Genomic DNA, 23,556 nt, shown 5'->3' on the forward strand with positions numbered 1-23,556 from the left:
TTTCTACAAACACTAAAAGGGTTCAGAAATGTGCTGAAGTTAAGTCTGAACATCAAATTCGTAATTTTAATCTTTTTAAGACCTAGGGTGCAATTCAATTGTTTTGGCCCCTCCCCGTACCCGACGGAGCTATTCAATTGTTGCTCTTGTCTGGCGCGAACAGCACCGGGGGGTGCGAGCTGAAATGCGTGAAAAGTGATCTGTTTGGGTTCCCAAACTGCACTTTTCTCAATCACACCCAGCACTTTGGTTGAGTGTAGCATTTTACTAAACCCGACTTCATTGGGCGCGGTATTCAAGTCAATTGAATCTCGCCCCCCAATCTTCCGTCACTTTAGACGGGAGATTGGGCGCGAGAAAACAATTGAATTGCGCCCCTAGTGCCAGGATTTATGTATATTTGGTGGAGAGGCTTTTAATGAACAGGGACTGATTCAGAGCCGGTCGCTCTGACAGAGCGTTCGCTCTGAATCAGGGCCAGTATTGTTTTTTGTTAGAACGGCCTCCTGGCCGCTCGCATAGCTGTGGGTGACCACCCACAGCTATAGCGAGCAGCCAGGAAGAAGGTCGCGATGGTCAAGACCATCGCGACCATCGGGCTTGCGACGAGACCCCAGAGAGATTTCGGCTCTAACAGAGCCGAAATCTCTCCCACTGACATCACTCGTGATGTTAGTGGGGCCGCCCCCAAACGGATGCGTTCACATGTGAACGCCTCCGTTTGGGCAGCCACTCCCCCGGCCCGCCCACCAAAGGGGGCGTGCTGTCACTCAACATCGACAGCATGCCCCCTTTGTTGCGAGACCCGGAGCGATGGAGTGCCCGTCGCTATCCGGGTTTCACGCATGCGCACGACGGAGCCGGCTCCGTCGTGTGCATGCGCACTGGCCCACCATCGACCCGGTCGCGAGTGCACAGCGCTCGCGACCGGGTCTGAATCAGGCCCAGAGTTCTCAGTGATAGACAGATTGTGAAAATTTAGGAAGAGCTAATGAGAGCATGTACAATTATTTGGAATATCTATATATCTGATGTGCTTCTCATTTTATTGTCTGTTGCAGCTATTCTTGCCATATGGATGGACCTGGCCGTTGGTGATATTGAGCTGATCCCAGCCCGACCGTGGCTAAATAGTTCTGTCACATTTATTGTCACTGGTGTCCAGGGAGAGATCCTGTTCTCGGACTGGTACAGAGGAAGTGGTACTAATGCTGATGATCAAATTTTTAGGTTGCAAAGTAACCGAATAATAAAAGGGAAACGATTCTTTGAGGAAGCCATTGGGTTTTCTAATGGCTCTTTTCAGATTGTAAATCTCCGGAAAGACTTTGAGGGCCCTTACACAGTCTCGATCCAGACAGATACTGTGCCGAAACAGTTCACAGCACACTTGACAATACTTGGTAAGTATGTAATAACCAAAGAAAAGAGTAGTAATGGATAGCTAATTATCCTCCTCTAAACTTCAGTGCTTGTCTGCATAAATAGGTTAATTAATTGGGAATGTCACGTGCGAATGAAAGTTACTCTTGCAAGGAGTCTATTGGAACCAAATGACTATACAGATATCAATCTTTACAAACCATTCTAAATAAAATATATTTAGCTGTTTTATGTCATGGAAAACAATAGGCTTCTCGCATGTCAAAAGTAGTAATGTTTATTCATGAACATATTTCAAGGTTATAAAAATCATGGAAGAATAGTGAAAGCTTTCAACATTATTTACCATTCTTGCTAAAAATTCACAATGTGTCACAATGTATCAGTGATTATATATATATATATATATATATATATATACACACTGATAATGTAATACGATAGGGATACTAGGATTTTATGGGAGTAATACTTCCTATGTACCATTGGATAAGTGCAAGCTCCAAATGTTACAGGTGTTTTTCCATTCCGATGTCATTATCGTGCAATCGCTTGGAAATCGTCCGCAAATCGGGCAGTAAAATGTTAAAAACGACCAGCGATGCGCGTGCCCGCTGGTCGTTTTTAACATCTATCATCGCCCGAACATGACGGTCAACCTGACGACCGCCGTCAGGTTGCCATGTTGGGCATGATTGATCTGCATACACTGAACGTCTGAACGTTCAGTGTATGCACTTCACCCCTTGGGGGACGACGGCGTGATTATGATGTCGTAATCGTGCCGTCGTCCCCGCATCTAGTAGTGGATGGACAGCATAAGTCTGATAAGGGGAATTGATTGCCCCCAAATACATGCCGTTCTCCAAGGGGTGATAATGACTGAGCCGCAGCTTAAATAGTTGAAGGTATCTGCTCCACTGGTAATGGAGACAATCAATCCTAGTGTATTTTGGTCTGGCGGTACCATAGTGTGTAGTCTCTGCTTGAGATGAGGCAATGTGGGGATAACCAGTCAAAGCGTTTCGTTCTCTAAAGGGGAACTTTTTGAAAAAGGATGAAAATCAAAAAAATGTGCTTACCTGCCACCCTTCGTCAATAATGTTGTGTCGGACACAGCTCGATTTTGTTTATCCACGCCATTCAACTGTCCGCCAACAACACTGGTGTTGCCTATCACAAGAGGAGGAGGTAAGAAAGGGGTGAAATGAAAGGGGGGTGGACAAGGGGTGGTGTAGTGGACAGTGAGCTGTGGGAGCAGATGAGAGAAAAAGGAAGGGATGATGGGAGACCTACGCAGAGATGAGAAGAATGAAAGTGATGGGAGGGGGCAGCAGCATGCACAATAAGGAGGAGGGGCAGGGAGGCAGAGACGGGTACAGATATGAAATTGACAGAGATCCTAAAGCCAGAGGTACACACTAAACGAGATGTATACCCAGTGATCCGACGGGCGGCCGGTACGTATTAGACGTTCCGGTGTCGATATGTCAACCCCTGCCGCGTACCGCAGCATGGGGTCGTCAGGTTGTGCTGCATGTAGGGCCGACCTAATGATGCGGCTGACGACCCCACCGGAAGGCGCTCCGCCACACATAGTGGGTACACACTGCACGATTTGTCGTTTCGATCCTTCGGAAGTGGGCAAATCGTGCAAAATATCGCTAAGTGTGTATCCAGCTTAACACAGGGTGACAGACAGAAGCACAGAGGGTGAGCAGATGCAAACACAGGATGGGACAGACAGAAGCACAGAGTGTGACAGAAGCACAGAGAGTGAGCAGACGCAAACACAGGATGGGACAGACAGAAGCACAGAGGGTGAGCAGACGCAAACACAGGATGGGACAGACAGAAGCACAGAGAGTGAGCAAACGCAAACACAGGATGGGACAGACAGAAGCGCCGAGGGTGAGCAGACACAAACACAGGATGGGACAGACAGAAGCACAGAGAGTGAGCAGACGCAAACACAGGATGGGACAGACAGAAGCACAGAGAGTGAGCAGACGCAAACACAGGATGGGACAGACAGAAGCACAGAGAGTGAGCAGACGCAAACATAGGATGGGACAGACAGAAGCACAGAGGGTGAGCAGACGCAAACACAGGATGGGACAGACAGAAGCACAGAGGGTGAGCAGACGCAAACACAGGATGGGACAGACAGAAGCACAGAGGGTGAGCAGACGCAAACACAGGATGGGACAGACAGAAGCACAGAGGGTGAGCAGACACAAACACAGGATGGGACAGACGTGTTGGGCAGGGGAGAAGAGGGGACGCTACTGGACTCTATAGATATAAATAGATACAAATGTTGCAAACAATATAAATTAACAGAGCAAAGTAGTAAACTACACAGCCTGTAATAACGGAATAACAAATACCAACTACTGTGTAACAATTTACAAAAATGGAATGATATTGGCACTTTGCTCTATAGTCTGATGGTTGGGATCTTTTTCTGATAGGTATATACATGAAAAAGAAAATATAAAATTCAACATAATATGGTAGGTTGTGGATTTGCAACACCCTTGTGTCAGCACAGCAACATGTAGTGCCATTACTTTCCTTAATTAAACTTACATTGTCCCCAGTACCATATATTTCTCTGCAATTCTCCTATAATCTGATTGGGAAAGAGACTATTGCTACACATCTGCACCGCATCTTCCTAATTCCCCAATTCGATCGTCCAATCAAAAAATGCAGATCCCCGATTTGATCGGCCAATGAAAAAAGCAGATCGGTGGCCATCAATGATCTGTGTTCCGTCGGACACTCTGGGAAATTCTGCATTTTCAAAATCCCCGATTTTGCCATTCCCGGTCATTTTTTTTGGTCAGGATCGGCAAGTCTGGAAAATGCAAGATGTTGGATTTTCCTATTTTCTTGGTGTCGTGGGATCGGGAAATCAGTCACAGATATATAGGCCCCTTTAAGCTCTCCTAGCATCCATAAGTTTAAGTTCATAACGTTGGCCGTTGGCTACACCACGTCGCCCTCAAACTCTAGTTTAGGGTGAGCTTTTACATTTATTACCTCTGCAAGACAACATAGTTTTCCAGGGGCACAATTGATACCATTAGCAAGTTATGCTCCTTTCTCAAAATGGTTTTGCTGTATTTTTGCGTAGCGTTCCCTGTCTGATGACCTCTCTGCCTGATTCAGACCTGCTCGCTATATACGGCCGCTTACTCCCAGCGTATGGAAATTCAGCTAAGTGATGTCAAGCAGGCGGTCGCACGGCAAGGCATAAGCACGCCAACTATGTCTTGGTGAGCAATCACTTTGTAATTTCAGACACCCACCAGTCTGTCTTTAGCTGCCCACTAGCGGTCGTCATCTCCAGGAAGTATATACAGCCATCGGTACATCGGGTTCTATCGGATCTGACCGCATCGCTTGCGGTTGACTACCCTACCGCAAGCACTGCGAGCACTTCAGTGTATAATTCAACCAAGTGACGTGTATTATGATGCCAGTTAATTATGCACGCCCCAGAAACGGTGTGAAAACACTCTGGCACGACTGCGTCCGCAACTCCACTCCCCCGTTATTACTGTACCTGCCCCTGTTACCACCCACAAATGGCCTCTACTGTCACTCATTCCACTGGGCTGTCTTTGCAGGGCGAGCGAGCGCATCCCGATCACTTGTACTAGTATGCGCACGCGCACTGTGAACTATACGCATGCGCACATTTTCAAACATCGCCAGCAGCGAGCGATCACTTGCTAGCGAGCAGGTCTGAATCAGGTCCTATGTGTAATGTCCATGCTGGGTTTTTTTTGGTATCATACTATTTCCATGATAAAATTGAACATGTTACATACAGATGTGTCCACATACATCTATCCTCCGTGTGCTACAAGTCGTGCTACACACAGTGCGTGAGCTCTGTTACTCTGTAGCGCATAACGTCTTTTCATGCAACTTTTTACCTTCAAATGCGTCTTATTTGCACAACGGTGTGAATAGGAAGCACAAGCCGCTTCTGCTGATTAAATTGATATGTGGCATGTCTATGTTCTGTGTTAAACTGCGTTTTGCATGCAGATGCACCCACCGTCGCACATAGAATACAGGCATGCCGCATATCACTTTAGCAGAAGCTGCTTGTGAGTCCTTTTCGCATCGCTGTGTGAATAAGATGCATTTGGTAAAAGGTCTCACAAAAATACGCTCGGTGCTACTGAGTCACAGCACGGTGCGTCTAGACGGGCTGTTTAACGAACAAGGAGGCTAGATGTATCAGGACACATCTTTATATGTCCTGTATCCTTAGGGGTATATTTACTGAAGGTCTTGATTTTGATCGATTTAAAATTGATGGAAATCGATCAACATCGATGTTGTGTTTCTGGGGCTAAATCACACATTTACTAATACTTAAAAATACAAATCAAAATTCATTGGTCAGTAAATGTATGATTTAGCCCCAAGAAACATAACATCGATTTTCATCGATCAATTTAAATTGACCTTTTAGTAAATACACCACCTAGTGCAGAGATTCCCAAACGCGGTCCTCAAGGCTCCCCAACAGTTCAGGTTTTAGAGATATCCATGGTTGAGCACAGGTGACTTAATTAGGGTCAATTTGGTATAACCACCTGTGCTCAACCATGGATATCTCCAAAACCTGAACTGTTCGGTAGCCTTGAGGACCGCGTTTGGGAACCTCTGCCCTAGTGTTTGAATGACCATTTATGTTTAAAATTGATTGCCTGAATATCTTCTATACTGCTATATTTCTGCTACTGCAATTTGTTTTCAGATTTTGTATAATTTTTTTAGATAAAGAACCACCCCCACCCCCACCCCCACCGGGGCCACTAAGTGATGGTGAGATAGCCGGAATCTGCATAGCAGTATTAGTGGTGGTGAGTGCCGCAATCGGCGGAGGGGTATATGCTCATAAAAAGAAAGCAGGTGAGCAAGAGATCTTTTAATCTCATCTTGTCAGGATCATGTATCTGGTATATGTTTCAGTATGGAGAATAAATAATATATCTAAGGCCGGGAGCACATTAGTACAATATCGGCACGATTTGCTGTATCGGATCGACAAATCGCCACATATCGTTTGTGTGTGCACAATCGCACACTACCGCAGATGTCCTACGAGATCGTTTGACTGTGCTGCGCAGTCCATCAAACCATATCGTGTGTCAGGCTGTGCATATTAATGGAGGATGAAACGAGGTATCGTTCCGTCGTTCATTAAATCGTGCGGTGTGTATGGCCAATCTGTGATGGCCGCCCAGTGCACGATTGCCCGTTGTTCTAATGTGTTCCCAGCCTAAGACTTGGGGTTTGAAAAGTGGATCCCCTGTGCCTCTGTTGTTGGTGCATGGTAATTTGGAGTGTGGGTTAATGGTGCTCTCACATCTTCACTAGTGGTTCCTGCAAGAGGACGGATTAAGAAGCTGCTGACTGCCAGGCGGTGAGGTCTGAAATCACTGCTGAAAAGACAAGGGGCAGTGGGCGGGCTGTCACATGGGGATGCTGAAGTCGTGTTCCAGGAAGTGCAGAGAAACCTGTTACACAGGAAAGGCATTAATGGGATAAATTAGTTTGTACGGGAAGTCGGTTCTTTGTAGGAGAGGCTCAGGTGACGGGCAATGAGGAAATCTGAATTTAGGGTATAGAACAATTAGAGCAGAGGATCCCAAAGCCAGTGCCTTATAGCAGAGGAAATGCCTATAACTAGTGAGGCCTGATGTCTAATACCAGAGGAGGCAAATAAACAAGTAGTTTAAAATTCATGCAACTGCTCAGCCAGCATAGAGGCGGCCACTACCGCTTTCTCACATCCGTAAGACCCCGCAATCCTGCGTATACATCGGTAACATCGGACCCTCACGCAGCATTAGCAGGTCTGACCTGTCTCAGAAATTGCAACTCTCATACACAAGCTGCGTATGGCGTCGCAGTGGCTAATTTATGCACGCACATGTAACGGTGTTCAAACGGACTGGCACGCGTAATTGCAATGCTGTCGCAATCCTAGTCTGCGCACGTGCAGTACGCACCATCGGCCCATATGCGTACGCTGTTGCAGTTGTGATCTGTGATGAATCGGGCCCACAGGCAGGTATGCACAAAGACGTTATGAGACCTACAAAAAATTATAAAAACACACACATAACTGACAAATATTCCCCGGTCAGCTCACTCCTATGGTTAATTTAGCATTCTAGTATGTAGGCAGGGGGGGTCATGTAGAACTGAACAGACGGCCATTTGCAGAGCATAAAGTACATGTTGCACATATGTTGTTTTTTTTTCCATCCCACTCCTACAGTATCTCCCACTTTATATACATAGATAAAAATATCCAGCAAATATTTTGTTAAGAATTTATTTGATAACAAACCAAGGGCCTGATTCAGACCCGACTTGCAAGCGCTGAGCGCTCGCAACCAGGTCGATGGTGGCCCAGAGCGCATGCGCACGACGGAGCCGGCTCCTTCGTGCGCATGCGCGAGACCCGGATAGCGACGGGCAATCCGTCGCTCTGGGTCTCGTACCAAAGGGGGCGTGCTGTCGATGTTGAGTGACAGCATGCCCCCTTTGGTGGGCGGGCCGGGGTAGTGGCTGCCCAAACGGTGGCGTTCCCATGTGAACGCCATCACAAGTGATGTCAGTGGGAGAGAATTCGGCTGGGCTGAAATCTCTCTGGGGCTTGTGACAACGAGACCCTACCACAAGGGTCTCGTCGCAAGCCCGATGGTCTTGACCATCGCGACCATCTTCCTGGCCGCTCGCTATAGCTGTGGGTGGTCACCCACAGGTATGCGAGCGGCCAGGAGGCCGTTCTAAAAAAAAAAAAAAAAAACAGCCCTGATTCAGAGCGAGCGTCCGGCTCTGAATCAGGGCCCAAGTCTTCTGCCATTTTACATGGTAATTTGTTATTCTATTAGAGTCTTTACGCCATAGTAATGTGTACAATGAACAATATGAAATCTCCAAACATAAAAAATATGGGGATGTAGTCAAGAAGCCGACGGTCTAAATATGACCGCCAGCTTCCCGGCTCTCTAATCCCGGCGTGGTACTAATGAGAGGCGTCAAAAGCTCGACCCCTGTCATTATCCATATGCCGGAAGATATAGCCACAGGGGGGGGGGTTTAGGTTTTAGGGCTCCCAGGGAGACTTAGGGTTAGGCACCCCACTGGGAGGGTTAGGCATTAGGCTAGGGGAAGGGGGAGGTTATGGTTGGGCACCCCCGGAGAGAGGTTAGGGTTAGGCACACCCCCGGGAGACTTGGGTTTAGGCGGCGGGGAAGGGGGGGTTAGGTTTAGGCACTTAGAGGGGGGGTTAGGCACTTGAGGGGGGTGGTTAGGGTTAGGCACCCCTAAGGGGGGGTTAGGGGGTAGAATTAGGTTAGCGATACTTACCTTTGGACGATCGGGATTTTCACCCTTGCCGGGCTGCCGCTGTCGGGATTTGAACCGCCGGCCTACTACACCCAAAATATGTTGGTCTAGAAATTATGGAGAGAGTGAGAGGCTGCATAAACCTGATTCTGAATGTCAGCTACAGTAGTCTGCCACCTAAATTATATCTACATAGAAAAGGATAATGCTTCATATTTACTTAAGTTGAAATCTACTGTACATATAAAGGATAATGCCATTAAAAACACCGAACAGGATGGATAAGATCCTGTTCGGGTTTTTATTTTTTTACACCATTTTGCTTCCCGGACAAATGGACTAAACTAATGCTGTGCATACACTATACAATTATCTGATATCGGGCGGATCGCCCCGATAATTGTATTGTGTGTGGGCGACCGATGATGGAATATCGATCGGTTGGGCATGCCGGATCGTCCAGCATGTCCGGGCGAAGTGATATTTTGCAGTTAAATGTCGGCCGCATCAGGCAGTGTATGCAGCCACTGCCCGAGCGACCAACACCTCCTCTGCTGTGTGGGCGTGTTTACTTACCTTCCTCCGCCGAGCCGCTTCCTGTACAGCCGCGGCAGGTAAAGGAGTTCTCCAGTATACAATTCTGTTCTGTTTATACCAACAGCGCTTGTAATAGATAGGAGTAGGGTTGTGGCCGGAATATATTTTTTTCACAGTTTTAGCAACCACATATATTTTTTTATATTTAATAAAACACTAATATTATTTGTTAAAGTACTAATTTATGCACATTATTAGTTAAGAAATCAGTTAAGAATGCACATTATTAGGAGACAGAGGCCCTGATTCCGACCCAGACACTCTGACAGAGCGCTCGCTCTGAATCAGGGCCGTCCTTCCTGATTTTAGAGCGGCCTCCTGGCCGCTTGCATAGCTGTGGGTGACTACCCACAGCTATAGCGAGCGGCCAAAAAGATGGTCGCGATGATCAAGACCATCGTGACCATCGGTCTTGCGACGAGACCCTTGTGGTAGGGTCTCGTCTGCCGCAAGCCCTGGAGTGCTTTTGACTCTATCAGAGCCAAAAGTACTCCCACTGACATCACTTGTGATGTCAGTGGGGCCGGTCCCAGACGGTAGGCGTTCCCATGGGAACGCCTCCATCTGGCCAGCCACACCCCCGGCACGCCCACCAAAGGGGGCGTGCTGTCACCATCGACAGCACGCCCCCTTTGTAGCGAGACCCATAGCGACGGCTTGCCCGGGTCGTGCGCATGCGCACTGGCCCAACATCGACCCGCTTGCGAGCGCTCGCGAGCGGGTCTGAATCAGGCCCAGAGGGATAAGGTGCCAGCCAATCAGCTCCTAACTGCCATCTCACAGGCTGTGTTTGAAATATGACAGTTGGGAGCTGATTGGCTGGCACTTTATCACTTTTCACACTGTCTCCTAACACTGCTTAGTAACTAGACCCCAATGTACTTTAGTAACTGATTTCTTAACAACATGAGTTCTCACACCTCTTGCATGCATTACTGTTCCGAACTGTGTCCACGGACGCATCATCAGAACATCTGCGTGATTTTCTGCCGGCTTGAGTGACCATACATTGCCAGATAAAATGCCTGTCAGCCTGCAGAGATGTCTCGCAGTGTACTGGCCCCGATATCTGCGCTCCGCCACCTGGGGAGGAGGCATTTCCCCGTTCCTTCCATGGAAAGGAGCAGGGGAAATGTCTGTCAGCCACGGCTTGGCATAACACTGCCCGATGCAGCCGACATTTTACCTTGCAGATATCGCATCGGACGGGCATGCTGTACAATCCGACATGCCTGACCCATTGATATTTAACCCTCGGTCAGCCACACACACACTACAGTTATCGGGGTGATCAGCGGATATCGGGGCAGATCGCCCCTTTATTTCTAGAGTGTTATTTTCAGAGAATAGGGTGCAAATATTTAATGTTAAATAGGCCCTTGTAATAACCATTCACATAAATAAGGGCCTAATTCGGAGATGGATGCAATAGCATAGTACCTGCATCTATAGATGCAGCTACTGTGGTAGAATATGCTAATGAAGCAGGAGGCGTCTTGTGTAAATAGACTCCTCCTACATGCCTGTGTAATCCTCTTCTGCGTGCAAAGAAGCAGCATCGGATCACTTGTGTGAACATTGGTCATCTGTGTAACCCTCAGGCTGGCCAGTCTGTGCAGGGTTCCAGGGCCATTAAATCTGCACCGGAAGATGCAGACCCTGGCCTTGGTACTCTCAAAAAATGAGGACAACATGCCTCCTTATTTGGGGATGCAGCCCAGCACTGCACTCTCCCCACCTCTAAACGCCCGCAGCCTGCAGCTTAGGGAGCAATCCAGGCTACTATGCAAATTATTTTGTCCCTCCAGTGAGAGGGAACAACGATATGACAGAGCCTTATGGAGAAAAATCTGTGGGTTGTGAAGAAATATCTGTCAGTGTATGGCCAAGATATCTGATGCTGACAGATATTTTTATCTGACTGTATGCTCAGCATAATTTCTGATTTATTATTACAATACTGTTTTTTTTTATAGTGTGTTTATTTACAGTGGCTCACCTAATTGAAGTTTCACTTAACTATTAAATTGAGGTAACTAAAAGAGTGCTTAGGGTTTCTACCACATAGGTCTCTGTGTCCCTGTATTGTACTAAGGGTTTCTACCACATAGGTCTCTGTGTCCCTGTATTGTACTAAGGGTTTCTACCACATAGGTCTCTGTGTCCCTGTATTGGGTTAAGGGTTTCTACCATCTAGGTCTCTGTATCCCTGTATTGTGCTAAGGGTTTCTACCACATAGGTCTCTGTGTCCCTCTATTGTACTAAGGGTTTCTACCACATAGGTCTCTGTGTCCCTCTATTGTACTAAGGGTTTCTACCACATAGGTCTCTGTGTCCCTGTATTGTATTAAGGGTTTCTACCACATAGGTCTCTGTGTCCCTGTATTGGGTTAAGGGTTTCTACCATCTAGGTCTCTGTATCCCTGTATTGTGCTAAGGGTTTCTACCACATAGGCCTCCGTGTCCCTGTATTGTGCTATGGGTTTCTACCATCTAGGGGGTAAATTTACTAACGTGAGAGTTTTTAGTAGTGAGTTTTAGAAGAGATGTTGCCCATATCAAACAATCAGATTCTACTTAACATTTAACTAGCACCTTCTAGAAGATAAAATATAGAATCTGATTGGTTGCTATGGGCAATATCTCTTCTAAAACTCACTTCTAAAAACTCTCACTTTAGTAAATTGAACCCCTGGTCTCTGTGTCCCTGTATTGTGCTAAGGGTTTCTGCCATCTAGGTCTCTGTGTCCTTGTATTGTACTAAGGGTTTCTACAATCTAGGTCTCCGTGTCTCTGTATTGTGCTAAGGGTTCCTACCATCTAGGTCTCCGTGTCCCTGTATTGTGCTAAGGGTTCCTACCATCTAGGTCTCTGTGTCCTTGTATTGTGCTATTGTGCTAAGGGTTCCTACCATCTAGGTCTCTGTGTCCCTGTATTGTGCTAAGGGTTTCTACCATCTAGGTCTCCGTGTCCCTGTATTGTGCTAAGGGTTCCTACCATCTAGGCCTCTGTGTCCCTGTATTGTGCTAATGGTTTCTACCAGTGTTGGACTGGGCCATGAAGGGCCCACCAGGGGAATGCAATGGTAAGGGCCCATGCTTAAGGGGTGTGGCCAGCCACCAGAGGGTGTGGCCAGCCACCACAGATGCTTGGTTGACCAATAGGCAAATCTATGTGTAATATCTATAGAAAGGAACCAAGGACCCATGATCAGTGGTACTACACCAGGTAACTGACCATCTTATAGAGTAACAATGTATGATTTGAGGTCTGGAACCTGACACCTAGAGGAGTGGGTGGGCCCTCAGGCAGTGGGGCCCACCGGGGAATTCCCCTGTACCCCTGTGGGCCAGTCCAATCCTGGTTTCTACCATCTAGGTCTCTGTGTCCCTGTGTTGTGCTAAGGGTTCCTACCATCTAGGTCTCCGTTTCCCTGTATTGTGCTAATGGTTTCTACCATCTAGGTCTCTGTGTCCCTGTATTGTGCTAAGGGTTTCTACCATCTAGGGCTCTGTGTCCCTGTATTGTGCTAAGGGTTTCTACCATCTAGGGGGTAAATTTGCTAAAGTGAGAGTTTTTAGAAGTGAGTTTTAGAAGAGATGTTGCCCATAGCAACCAATCAGATTCTACTTAACATTTAACTAGCACCTACTAGAAGATAAAAGATAGAATCTGATTGGTTACTGTGGGCAATATCTCTGCTAAAACTCACTTCTAAAAGCTCTCACTTTAGTAAATTGAACCCATCTAGGTCTCTGTGTCCTTGTATTGTAGGTGCACAGCCATAGAATGGTTAAGAAGTGTCCCAGTGTTTTTTCCCTATACATCCTTTCCCTAAGATGATCCTAGGAAGTCTCTCTTTTGCCTTTTTAGCCAGTTTGCACACAAAACTACATGATATGCCAGCGTCAGTATTCAGGGTACCCCTGCATTGTACTTTTGTTGCATTAGTGATGCAAATAAGACATGTTAAGTAAAAGTCTCTGGTAGGATGCTTGGAGCGGCTAAGTCGCAGAATCCATGGCGAGTAATGTCAGGAAAGCTATGATACTTCTGTCCAGACACACAGTGGTTTGAAGCTGGAACATGTGAGTTATGATGTGACGCTTGTTGTTGGACTTAAATCGTATAGTCACCGAGAGGTGGGGAAGTAGGAGGAGAAAAGTGGTGATGGGAGAAAATGACAGGCGGGGGTCTTAGAGAATATATACACCGGTAATCCAGTGCTTGCTGAAAATAAATATAAAAAACCTAATACAGGACGGTGGTATCGATCAATAAAAATATTTTTTATTCTTAAATAACAATAATATGCATGTTAAAAAAATATGCAGATTAAAAAATTATATAGGATGTATAAGCCACCTGTGATACTCCAATATTTCTTACTGGGTTAGGACCTCCACCATGGCATTTTAGCAGCAAAGTTCATCAGGTGGTTGTTGTAGTTCCCCAAATTGTTGAAAGCACCTGGTTTAGCAATAAGGAGAAGCCAAAGTCCCAAGTAATGTCCACAGATAAGAGTCAGGAGTCCATATAGATAAGCTCAGATGGCAATGATAGCTCAACGCGTTTCCCTGGGTAAGGTAGTCCCAGCTTCCTCCGAGGGACCAGCCACCAAAGCACAAAAAATATTAACATGCAGACCATTCTTGGTCCCACTTCTGTCCAGTCCTCTGCTCTGGGCCCCGTCCCAGACAGAGGGAAGGCCTCGGTATAGTTTTACAAAAAATAAATAGTAATGTGGACACTTGGTGTTGGGTGAGCCCCTCAGCAACCCCCGGACCCGCTGCCAAACAGGATATGCAGCCATAGGTTAAGGAAACCATTTTTGTCACAAATTTGTACAATCTAACAATCATACTAAAACTGTTTATACATTTTTGACAATTTAAATTTTTTTTTTTTTATGTTTTGACAACAGCCCCCTCTCGCTTTGCTGCTGATAAAGGTCATTTGGCATTCTCTCTCTCTCTCTCTCTCTTGTTTTTATTTCAGGAGGTCAGGAGATCAAATGATATCCAGAGGGTTTATTACAGAGAAGCTTATTGGATCTTCCAGCTTTCTACTAGTCCTAATTCAAGAATGGGAGATCACGTTACAACTCCAGTAATTCAATCTACTACTCACCTCTGGCTCTAGTTCGGCAGATTTACTAAGGCACAGACCTCCATGGGAAATGCACAGTCTGAACTGTCTCTGCATGTTTGCTTGTACATTTGCATGTTGTGGAACAACACATGCTTTTACATGTAAATGATCTAGGAATTCTTCAGATCATTTGTATCTCTTTTATTTTATTTATATGGAATACCTATCCGGTCCTGGCTAATTTCATTATTATGGTGTCCAATACTTCCATAATGTCTCCCTTACAGCACTTGTAGCTATTTCTTTTGTATGTATTTGAGTATTTGAGTGTGTATGTGTGTACGTGTATATATATATATATATATATATATATATATATATATATATATATATATATATATATATATATTGCAAATACTTTAATTCAAAGGAAGATTAGGGATACATAGTGCAGGAAGCTGGGGCCCCAATAGCTCCCGGTAACTGACATGGTAAAGCCATTCTACCTGACAGGAGGTCCGTTAAGTATTTCGGGAAAGGGCGGAGCTTACGCTGGCTGACGTGACCCAGCATGTTCCGCTTCCATTTTACTAGTATATATATTTTCTGCAGACGCTTTAGCATATGTTTGCATGGCAGCTCATTAATCGTAGACCCTCTGTGTCTGAGGTTTATGTAGGACCGGTCAGCACTTACATAGGTGAGACATTTTTAAACTGGGCCAAATGTAGTTGAAAATACAGCACTTAAACTTCTGGAAGGCAATATTAATGGTGTGCCCCGAAGGATCTAGCATGTGTGTTTTTAGAAATGATTCTCTCTGTGAAATATATGTGCTTATTTAACCACTTACCTGGTGACATCTTATGTGATGTGACTGGAGGCAGCTGTGCTTCAGGTGGCAAGGTCGCATCACACACGTCCTCCCCGCTGTAGTAGAGGAGATCTGTTCTGCACAACGGGCAGTGATGCGGCAGTCTGTGACCTCCGACATCACTGCCAGAATCACGCCCCAGAATGCTGTGCGAACGGCACTCTGAAGCGCATGCCCCAGGAATCAAGGTGTGCCGCTGTGCTCTGCATGTTGGGGAGAGAGGGGGGAGGGCAGCCCATGGGGGTGGGAGGCTAACCCCCAGGGGGGGGGATCCAGTAGAAATGGGGGGTCTGAGTGGTATAAAATAATAACACATGACGCTGGAGAGGGGAAGGGGTAAAATAATAAAAAGTAAAAAAAAAAGATTAAACTGGTCACAGGGTAGTAGGAGGAGGGGGGCTTAAAAAACTGTTTTTACAGGGATTTTTTTTTTACTATTAAGGGAGTGTGGGGGGGTGGTGTAATGTTACGATTTATGACCACCAGTGGGTCCATTGCTTTACGGGGTGGTGGGAAGTTATTTTAGAATGGTAGCCTATGGACACAGGGTGGATGTGTGCAAATCACCCCCTAGATATATATTTAATAAAAATTATATTATTAAAAATACTTTTGAAACTTTCTTAAAAAAAATCCCCCAAAAAACAGCCCATTTATGAGCGGTTTTGTAGAAAACAAATAGACAGTTAAGTGGTTAATGGGCATTTTCAACCCGATTGTTTTTGTTTTTTTTATTTAAAAGACCCTTTTTACCCCTGTCTAGCAAAACAATATGATCCCCATCTTTTGAGTTCCACCGTTCCTGAGATAAATTCTATTAAAATTAACATTAGCAAAAAAACCACATAGGTATCTGTTTTGTGGACAGCGGGTGTCCAGCGGGCAGGGGTCCTCATCTTTTCCTTAGTCACTTGAAGGGAGGGTTATGGTTCCCTGTGAAGTGCTGTATGAATGAAGTTTTTCATTGTAAAGGTAAATGTGGCATAATGTAGCATCATTTTTGTTTCAAGGCTACAAATGTATAACAGTAGGGATGTCAGCATGGGTAAGGCCAGTGGAGGCTTTAGGCGGGCACCCATTAAAGTAATGCATGCTATATTTCTCAGGGACACATTTGTGGTTTCTTTGTGGTGATGGGTGCTATTGTTGCTTTATCTATTGTGTTCATGCTGTGCTCCTTAGTACATCTGCCCAATTATAGGACTGTCAAATTTCTAATATAGTATTGAAAACAAAACTTTTCATATGTATAACGCTGTAACAGCTCTTTTAAAATAATTCCATTTATTGCATGTATTACACATGGGCCTCATTTCCGAAGTGCGCTCCCTGCGTGCAGCGAAACACGTTGGAGATGCTGAGGTGTGATTGGATGGCTCGACCAAGGCGCACACGTACTCTCCATACTCAGGAGTCGTCTCTGCAAAATAAAAGTGCGCCATGTGTGCAAAGAGGTAGAAAAGTCTTAGGAGGGTGCATTGTGCAAAAGCGTCAGTTACAGTCCAGACTTCTCTACTACTTAGGAAACAACTCTTGGGTCTGATGCAGAGAATGCAGATCAACTGTAGATGTTCCCACATGCCGTGCGCTTGATTTAATGGTCGCCATCATAGTCCTCATCAGTGGGCCTGAGTAGCAGCTTATATTTGATGCCAAAGAGGTGTCTGGAAAGAAAGCAGATTTCCATTTATGTCCAACTCTTAGTGTTCATTCTAGGACCCTGCATCTGTCACAACCTGTGCAGTTCTTCTTTCCTGCCTGGGGTGTCGCTCTCTGCTCTGGTGCTTCTAGCACACTGCGGTCAGTATCTCAGGCATTTGTTGCATCAGCTGAGTGTGCTGGAAGCACCAGTGCAGAGAGCGACACCCCAGGCAGGAAAGTGGAACTGCACAGGCTGTGATAGGTGCAGGGTGCTAGAATGAAACCTCTAGCTTCAGTTCCGCAACTAAAGGTGCATACACACGTAACGATCTTTTGAACGATTTGTCGATAACGACATCGTAATCGTTCAAAAAATCGTTCAGTTTCTGAGTTATAACAAGCGATAATCGTTAAAGCGCGCTCCCGTTTGTAGTTATCGTTCATCGTCCATTTCAGAATGTCCAACATAACGATTTTCATTAAGGGAAGGAACATAATTCGTTCATCGTTGTAAAAATCATTCAAAAAATCGTTCACTTTTTCAAGGAAAAATCTGAACAAAAATCGTTGGCTACAAAATCATTACGTGTGTATGCACCATAGGACTACATGAGAACGCCCAGTTACCGCACAGTCTTCTCCACCGCTAGAGTAGACCTGTTTGGAATGCTTACTACTCTGTATCACCCAAACCCGTATACGGAGCATGTGCAACATGTATTTGTATTCTAGAATGCTTCTCGGATTTAGTTTCAATTAACCATGGGAGTGAGGTGACTCAGGAACATTTGGCAATTATAAACACACATTGCTTTGAGTTCCAAGAAATGCCGAAGTGCAGCATTGAGGTGAAAACGCGATCTTATTACAAGTATAAGATGAGACCCAAAGACCGTTTGATCTGTGCTGTTACAAAATTGAAGTCCGCTTGTGTCTACCCGTCATCACATTTCAACCTCTGCGCTCTCCTTTTCCTCTGTATACCTATGCTCCTTAGTGGGACTCTAAGTGCACCTGCGCAAAGCGAGACACACATACCAAAACCAAAGCCGATTTGCGCTTCGTAAATGACCCCCACAGCGTGTGCCAGTATTGACTACTTATGCTGCTTTTTATAATTCTTTGAATGAAGTATTGCTTGCAAAAGTGTTTTCTGAAATAATTTCAAGCCACTTCCTAACGTCATTCTTTTACATAGAATGTACCCTTTTTGCTAATCTCAATGCCTGTTACCATATTGTTTAATTGTTTATAAATTTGTTATTAAAACAAAAATTGCAACTATTTTGATAGCGAAGTGTGTAGACTTTGCACAATAAATATCTGTTACATGCTAGAAAAATAGTCCTCTTTTATTAATGATATAAGTAAGTTAGAGCCATTGCTTGATAGCTTTGTATCTATGAAGGGTAAATTTTGTGCTGAGACACATTGAGGGGACACATGATTTTTAAACTTAAAAACACCACACCAATGTGATGCTGAGGTTCTGAATTCCACACCAAAGTGATGCTGAGGTTCTGAATTCCACACCAATGTGATGCTGAGGTTCTGAATTCCACACCAATGTGATGCTGAGGTTCTGAATTCCACACCAATGTGATGCTGAGGTTCTGAATTCCACACCATTTTTAATTTTGGGTACCAAGTATGGTAAAGGAGCTAAAGGATTCTGGACCTCATTCAGAGTCTGTCGTAAGCGGCCGCTCGGTCGTACGCATCCGATGTTTCCAAACCACGCATGCGTACGGTTAGTTGTGCGCATGTGCGTACGAGACCTTGCGATCCAAAATGCTGTAGATCGTGTGGCTTCCGAGAGTTGATTGACATGAAAGGCTATTTCTGGGTGGTGACGGGGGTCTTGGTCTGAAAACGCAGGCGTTCCTCACCGTTTTCAGGGCATTTTAGGGGCGTACATAAATTTCCTGCTACGACCGACAGGTTCGAGGCCTGGCTGATCGTACAGCTTGAGGTTGGGTATGTGCTCTCTCAAGCCCCAGAGTTCAATCGATAGTATCAAATGTAACTGATGTTAGGATTGATGTTTCTATTTTGAGCCACACAATGCAAGCAGCTAATAATCGATTGTTGAAGCTAATAAAACTGCTAATTGGCTTGTAATTGATTCAGCTGCGTTTGCTTTAGCGAATAATAAGAATAAATAAATTTCATGGGGATGGCTTATTCTATGCGTTTTTTTTTTATTTTTGTGGGCATCAACACAACACAAGCGGCCGCAACCATCAGAAGAAAATTAACATACAGCGACTGACAATGACTGACAACGATTGACTCGATCGCTAGCTGCTATCACTCGCTAGCTAGAGGAGGTGTATTGTTCATGTATGGGCGTCATTATGGTTGCGACCGACCGGCCGTGCGATTGCTTCCTTTTTCAGTTTCTCGGTCGTTAGGCATACGACCGAGCGTCCGCTTACAACCGACTCTGAGTGAGGTCCTCTATCCCTTTTACTATGTTCCTGTTGCTAAAGATTGTAAAAATTTGATAGAGAAGGAACCTCCTTTTTTATTACATATAAGGAATGACCAGTGGTGTATCTATAATGGGTATAGGGTGAGCGGTGCACATGGGTCATGGGAGAACTGTACCACATCAGTGTGACCGGGTGGGGGACCACCTCTTCTAAAGCGCCATCTTTCCGGTGATGTTTTCGGAAAGATTGTTCCAGCACCGCAGTTGGCAAAGTCTGGCGCTGTGCCATCTTTCAAAATTAATTGATGGAAAGATGATGCCAGAGCTGAGGGTATAGGAGATGGCCGCCGCACGGACACACTTGGCGCCCACTGCTGGCATGAGTCTAGGGTGGGTTAGGGGCATTGGTTAAAATACCCCTGGGAATGACCCTGTCTCTTGAAGTGATTATTAATTTTTGCATACCTGCAAAGTATGGCGCATATGATCTGTACTTTAAATTTTAAATGGAAGTGATTATGGGGCATTGAATCTCCCGAGTGTTAATTGCAGCCAGAATATAGAATGAAATGTGTTGGGTACACTTAAATTAATTGTACAAACAATAATATATAACAGGTGTGATTTTTTTTTTTTATTTGAGAAATATTTTCGTGCATGTCTCCGGTTACATGACATGAACAAAACTTTGGTCTCCTTGTGGGACTTCTCTATAATAGTGGCTTAAATATGCAGTAAAATTAATTAATGCTGGGTACACACCTAGCTGATCGGCGTCCCATCGAGCGAGATGTCGAATTGGTAAGCTATATACACTTAAAAATCGGCTGCTCGATATGCCTGGCCTGCCATCTCAACTGGGCGGGCATTTAAATTTGCCCACCCAGTTGCGATGTCCGTGTCGGCGGTTCCCACGGACGGTCGGCAGGTCATGTACAGTTGCACTCAGCGATAAGTCTTTCGTCGGCTGTACAAACAACATATCGCATAGTGTGTATCCAGCTTTAAGTAATAATAGGAAATCACCAGGTAAGTGACGCTGTGGGTTGTCTCTGTCACTAGACTGCATCTGTGCGCTGTAGATAACTATAGGAAAATCCCATAAACAGATGGTGGACTTGGTGGATGCCATCTTCATGGGAAGTGGAAAACAGATGAATAACACTATATAATGAAGTATAAAGTAAATTCTGTCATGTACATATTTGTATTTAACTTCTAGCTTCCCCGCCTAATGCTGCGACTTACGATGCTGTGAATAAAGAAACCCCGGTAAGTACTAGTCTTAAATATATATCTTGCAATGCACTATTATAATGATATAAAACATGTTTTTTTCTGGTTTAAAAGAGGCATAACTAGTTTATTCTCTTGCCACTGACCAAAACAAAAATGTTTTTGGTTTAAGCAAGACATTTTTGTTATAAATATTCATGGAAAGGGTAATTTTCCATTAAATAATCAACACACCAATTGTTTCGGTATAAAAACTTGTTTAGATGCTTGTATCTTACAGATGTGACCTCCTACACTATGGCCGCAGTTGCGCCAAACAGACCTTCTTGCGCAGGACGTCTTTTTTGCATGAGTGAGCGCCTTAGTCACAATGTGGTGGGACAAAACCACTTCACGAGACTGCGCTTGTTAATTTGATGTGCGACACTTGTATATCTGTGTGCGACTGAGCCTGAATACAAAGTGCTACCACGCAGCGGCTGCGCTTTTTTTTTCACTCCCGGTTCCGTTGTACAGATTCAGACTCTGTCGCACAGAGATATATAAATGTTGTGTTGTGACAACGCGTTGCCACTGAGATGCATATTGGAGCGAAAAAGACGCTACACAGCACAGCTCGCTCGAACCAGGCGCCTTGCTCCGCATGGCCTATTGAGGCTAGATGTATGTGGACATATCTACATAAATATCTATATTGCTATTGGTGAACTGTAGGATGTGAGACTAGTGGTAGAACTCAGCATTGCTCCAGCCAGGTTAGGAAGCACAGGTCTGCACATAGTCTGTAATTGTCTTCTCCTCGCTCCATGTTCTTTGCTTTTCCCTTGACGTTGATGTGTCCCCAGGCTGGAAATAGAGCTGTGACCGCGTTAGTGCCTGTGTGTCAGGTAGGGTGAGGTCAAGTAGGGAGCAGTTGGAATGAAAAGAGTGTCTCTAGGTAATGGAAAATGCATACATGCAAGTCAGTGAAAAATATGTGGGTGTGAATGTAGTAGGCATTCTGTGAGTTTTGGGCAGAATGCGTGTGTTTGCATTGTGTGGTTTGAGCAGAATGCGTGTGTCTGCGTTGTGTGGTTTGAGCAGAATGCGTGTGTCTGCGTTGTCTGGTTTGGGCAGAATGCGTGTGTCTGCATTGTGCGGTTTGGGCAGAATGCGTCGGTTTGCATTGTGCGGTTTGAGCAGAATGCGTGTGTCTGCATTGTGCGGTTTGAGCAGAATGCGTGTGTCTGCATTGTGCGGTTTGAGCAGAATGCGTGTGTCTGCATTGTGCGGTTTGGGCAGAATGCGTGTGTCTGCATTCTGCGGTTTGGGCAGAATGCGTGTGTCTGTATTGTGCGGCTTGGGCAGAATGCGTGTGTCTGTATTGTGCGGCTTGGGCAGAATGCGTGTGTCTGTATTGTGCGGTTTGGGCAGAATGCGTGTGTCTGTATTGTGCGGCTTGGGCAGAATGCGTGTGTCTGCATTGTGCGGCTTGGGCAGAATGCGTCGGTTTGTATTGTGCGGTTTGGGCAGAATGCGTGTGTCTGCATTGTGCGGTTTGGGCAGAATGCGTGTGTCTGCATTGTGCGGTTTGGGCAGAATGCGTGTGTCTGCATTGTGCGGTTTTGAGCAGAATGCGTCGGTTTGTATTGTGCGGTTTGAGTAGAATGTGAGTGTTTGTATTGTGCGGTTTGAGTAAGAATGTGAGTGTATTGTGTGGTTTGGGTAGAATGCGTCGGTTTGTATTGTGCGGTTTGGGCTCAATTTGTGTGTATTGTGCGGTTTGGGTAGACTTTGTGTGTTTGTATTTTGTGGTTTGGGCAGAATGCATCTGTTTGTATTGTGCGGTTCAGGTAGAATTTGTGTTTGTATTGTGCGGTTTGGGCAGAATGCGTCGGTTTGTATTGTGCGGTTTGAGTAGAATTTGTGTGTTTGTATTGTGCGGTTCGGGTAGACTTTGTGTTTGTATTGTGCGGTTTGGGCAGAATGCGTCTGTATTGTGCGGTTTGGGCAGAATGCGTCTGTATTGTGCGGTTTAGGCAGAATGCGTCTGTATTGTGCGGTTCGGGTAGAATTTGTGTGTTTGTATTGTGTGGTTTGGGCAGAATGCGTCGGATTGTATTGTGTGGTTTGGGCAGAATGCGTCGGATTGTATTGTGCGGTTTGGGCAGAGTGTATGTATTTTTACAGACTGTTGACATGTATTGTAGTGACCTCTTTATTGAGCTCCAAACTTTTTATATCTTCCCACCCTCTTGTAGAGGTCACATTCACCCAAAGATTGAATAGAAATGAGTAATTGGAGGGTGTTGTCCCTTTGTCACAGGTTCTCAGTCAGACCTATGCAGGAAAACAACACAAAAAGGGCCTAATTGTTCCTGTTCCCTTTCACAAAGGCCTTTACTATATGGTATATCTTTCAGCAGCCAATAATCCCTCCCTGCCAGTGACGCCTCTTTTTAAAAGAGCTCCGTCCATACAGAGGAACTGTTTCAGCAAACAGCAACAGCAATTCTCTTCTGTGTGATCCAGGTGACTTTCCCTGGGCTACAGAATATGGTTCTGCAATTTCTTTCACGCAAAGCTACATGTATGTAGTGGGCAGAAACGTGTGTATGATATGTTTTTTAGCCGAATGTGTGTGTGTGTTCTTGCAGTGTTTATAGAGCAGAATTCACAAGTGTGTGAGAGTTATAAACACAGAACCTCTGCTGTTTGGGCTGCAGGCTGTTGGAGCTGGCGCTGTGGTATACATCTCTCCATGCTGTTTCTTGTGTTTGTATTCTGTGTCTTCTCCACCTCCAGCTGTAATGACTTCCCAGCAATCTTTAGGAGTACATACATCCCACTAAAACACTGGAGGCTGTCATGTTTATGTTTTCATTTGGCTCCTGATATCGGTGGTCTGTGCGTGCGTCTGAATCGCAA

At 45.2% G+C, this 23,556-nt stretch overlaps 1 protein-coding gene across 2 annotated transcripts in view; it reads left to right on the plus strand.

Annotated features, from left to right (window-relative positions):
- Positions 1-23,556, plus strand: part of LOC148535435 (uncharacterized) — a 46,542-nt gene that overhangs the window by 12,414 nt on the left and 10,572 nt on the right. The window contains exons 2-4 of one of the 2 annotated variants that reach the window (XM_088462558.1): positions 1,062-1,403; positions 6,190-6,324; positions 20,636-20,685. In XM_088462558.1, coding sequence (XP_088318684.1) covers positions 1,062-1,403; positions 6,190-6,324; positions 20,636-20,685 — 527 coding nt within the window. Of the gene's footprint in view, positions 1-1,061; positions 1,404-6,189; positions 6,325-14,371; positions 15,556-20,635; positions 20,686-23,556 lie in introns of those variants that run through there. The other variant, XM_088462559.1, reaches the window with a different exon arrangement.

The sequence above is a fragment of the Taudactylus pleione genome, unplaced genomic scaffold (genome assembly GCF_031769625.1).
Source record: "Taudactylus pleione unplaced genomic scaffold, aTauple2 ptg000051l, whole genome shotgun sequence".
Taxonomy (NCBI): Eukaryota; Metazoa; Chordata; class Amphibia; order Anura; family Myobatrachidae; genus Taudactylus; species Taudactylus pleione.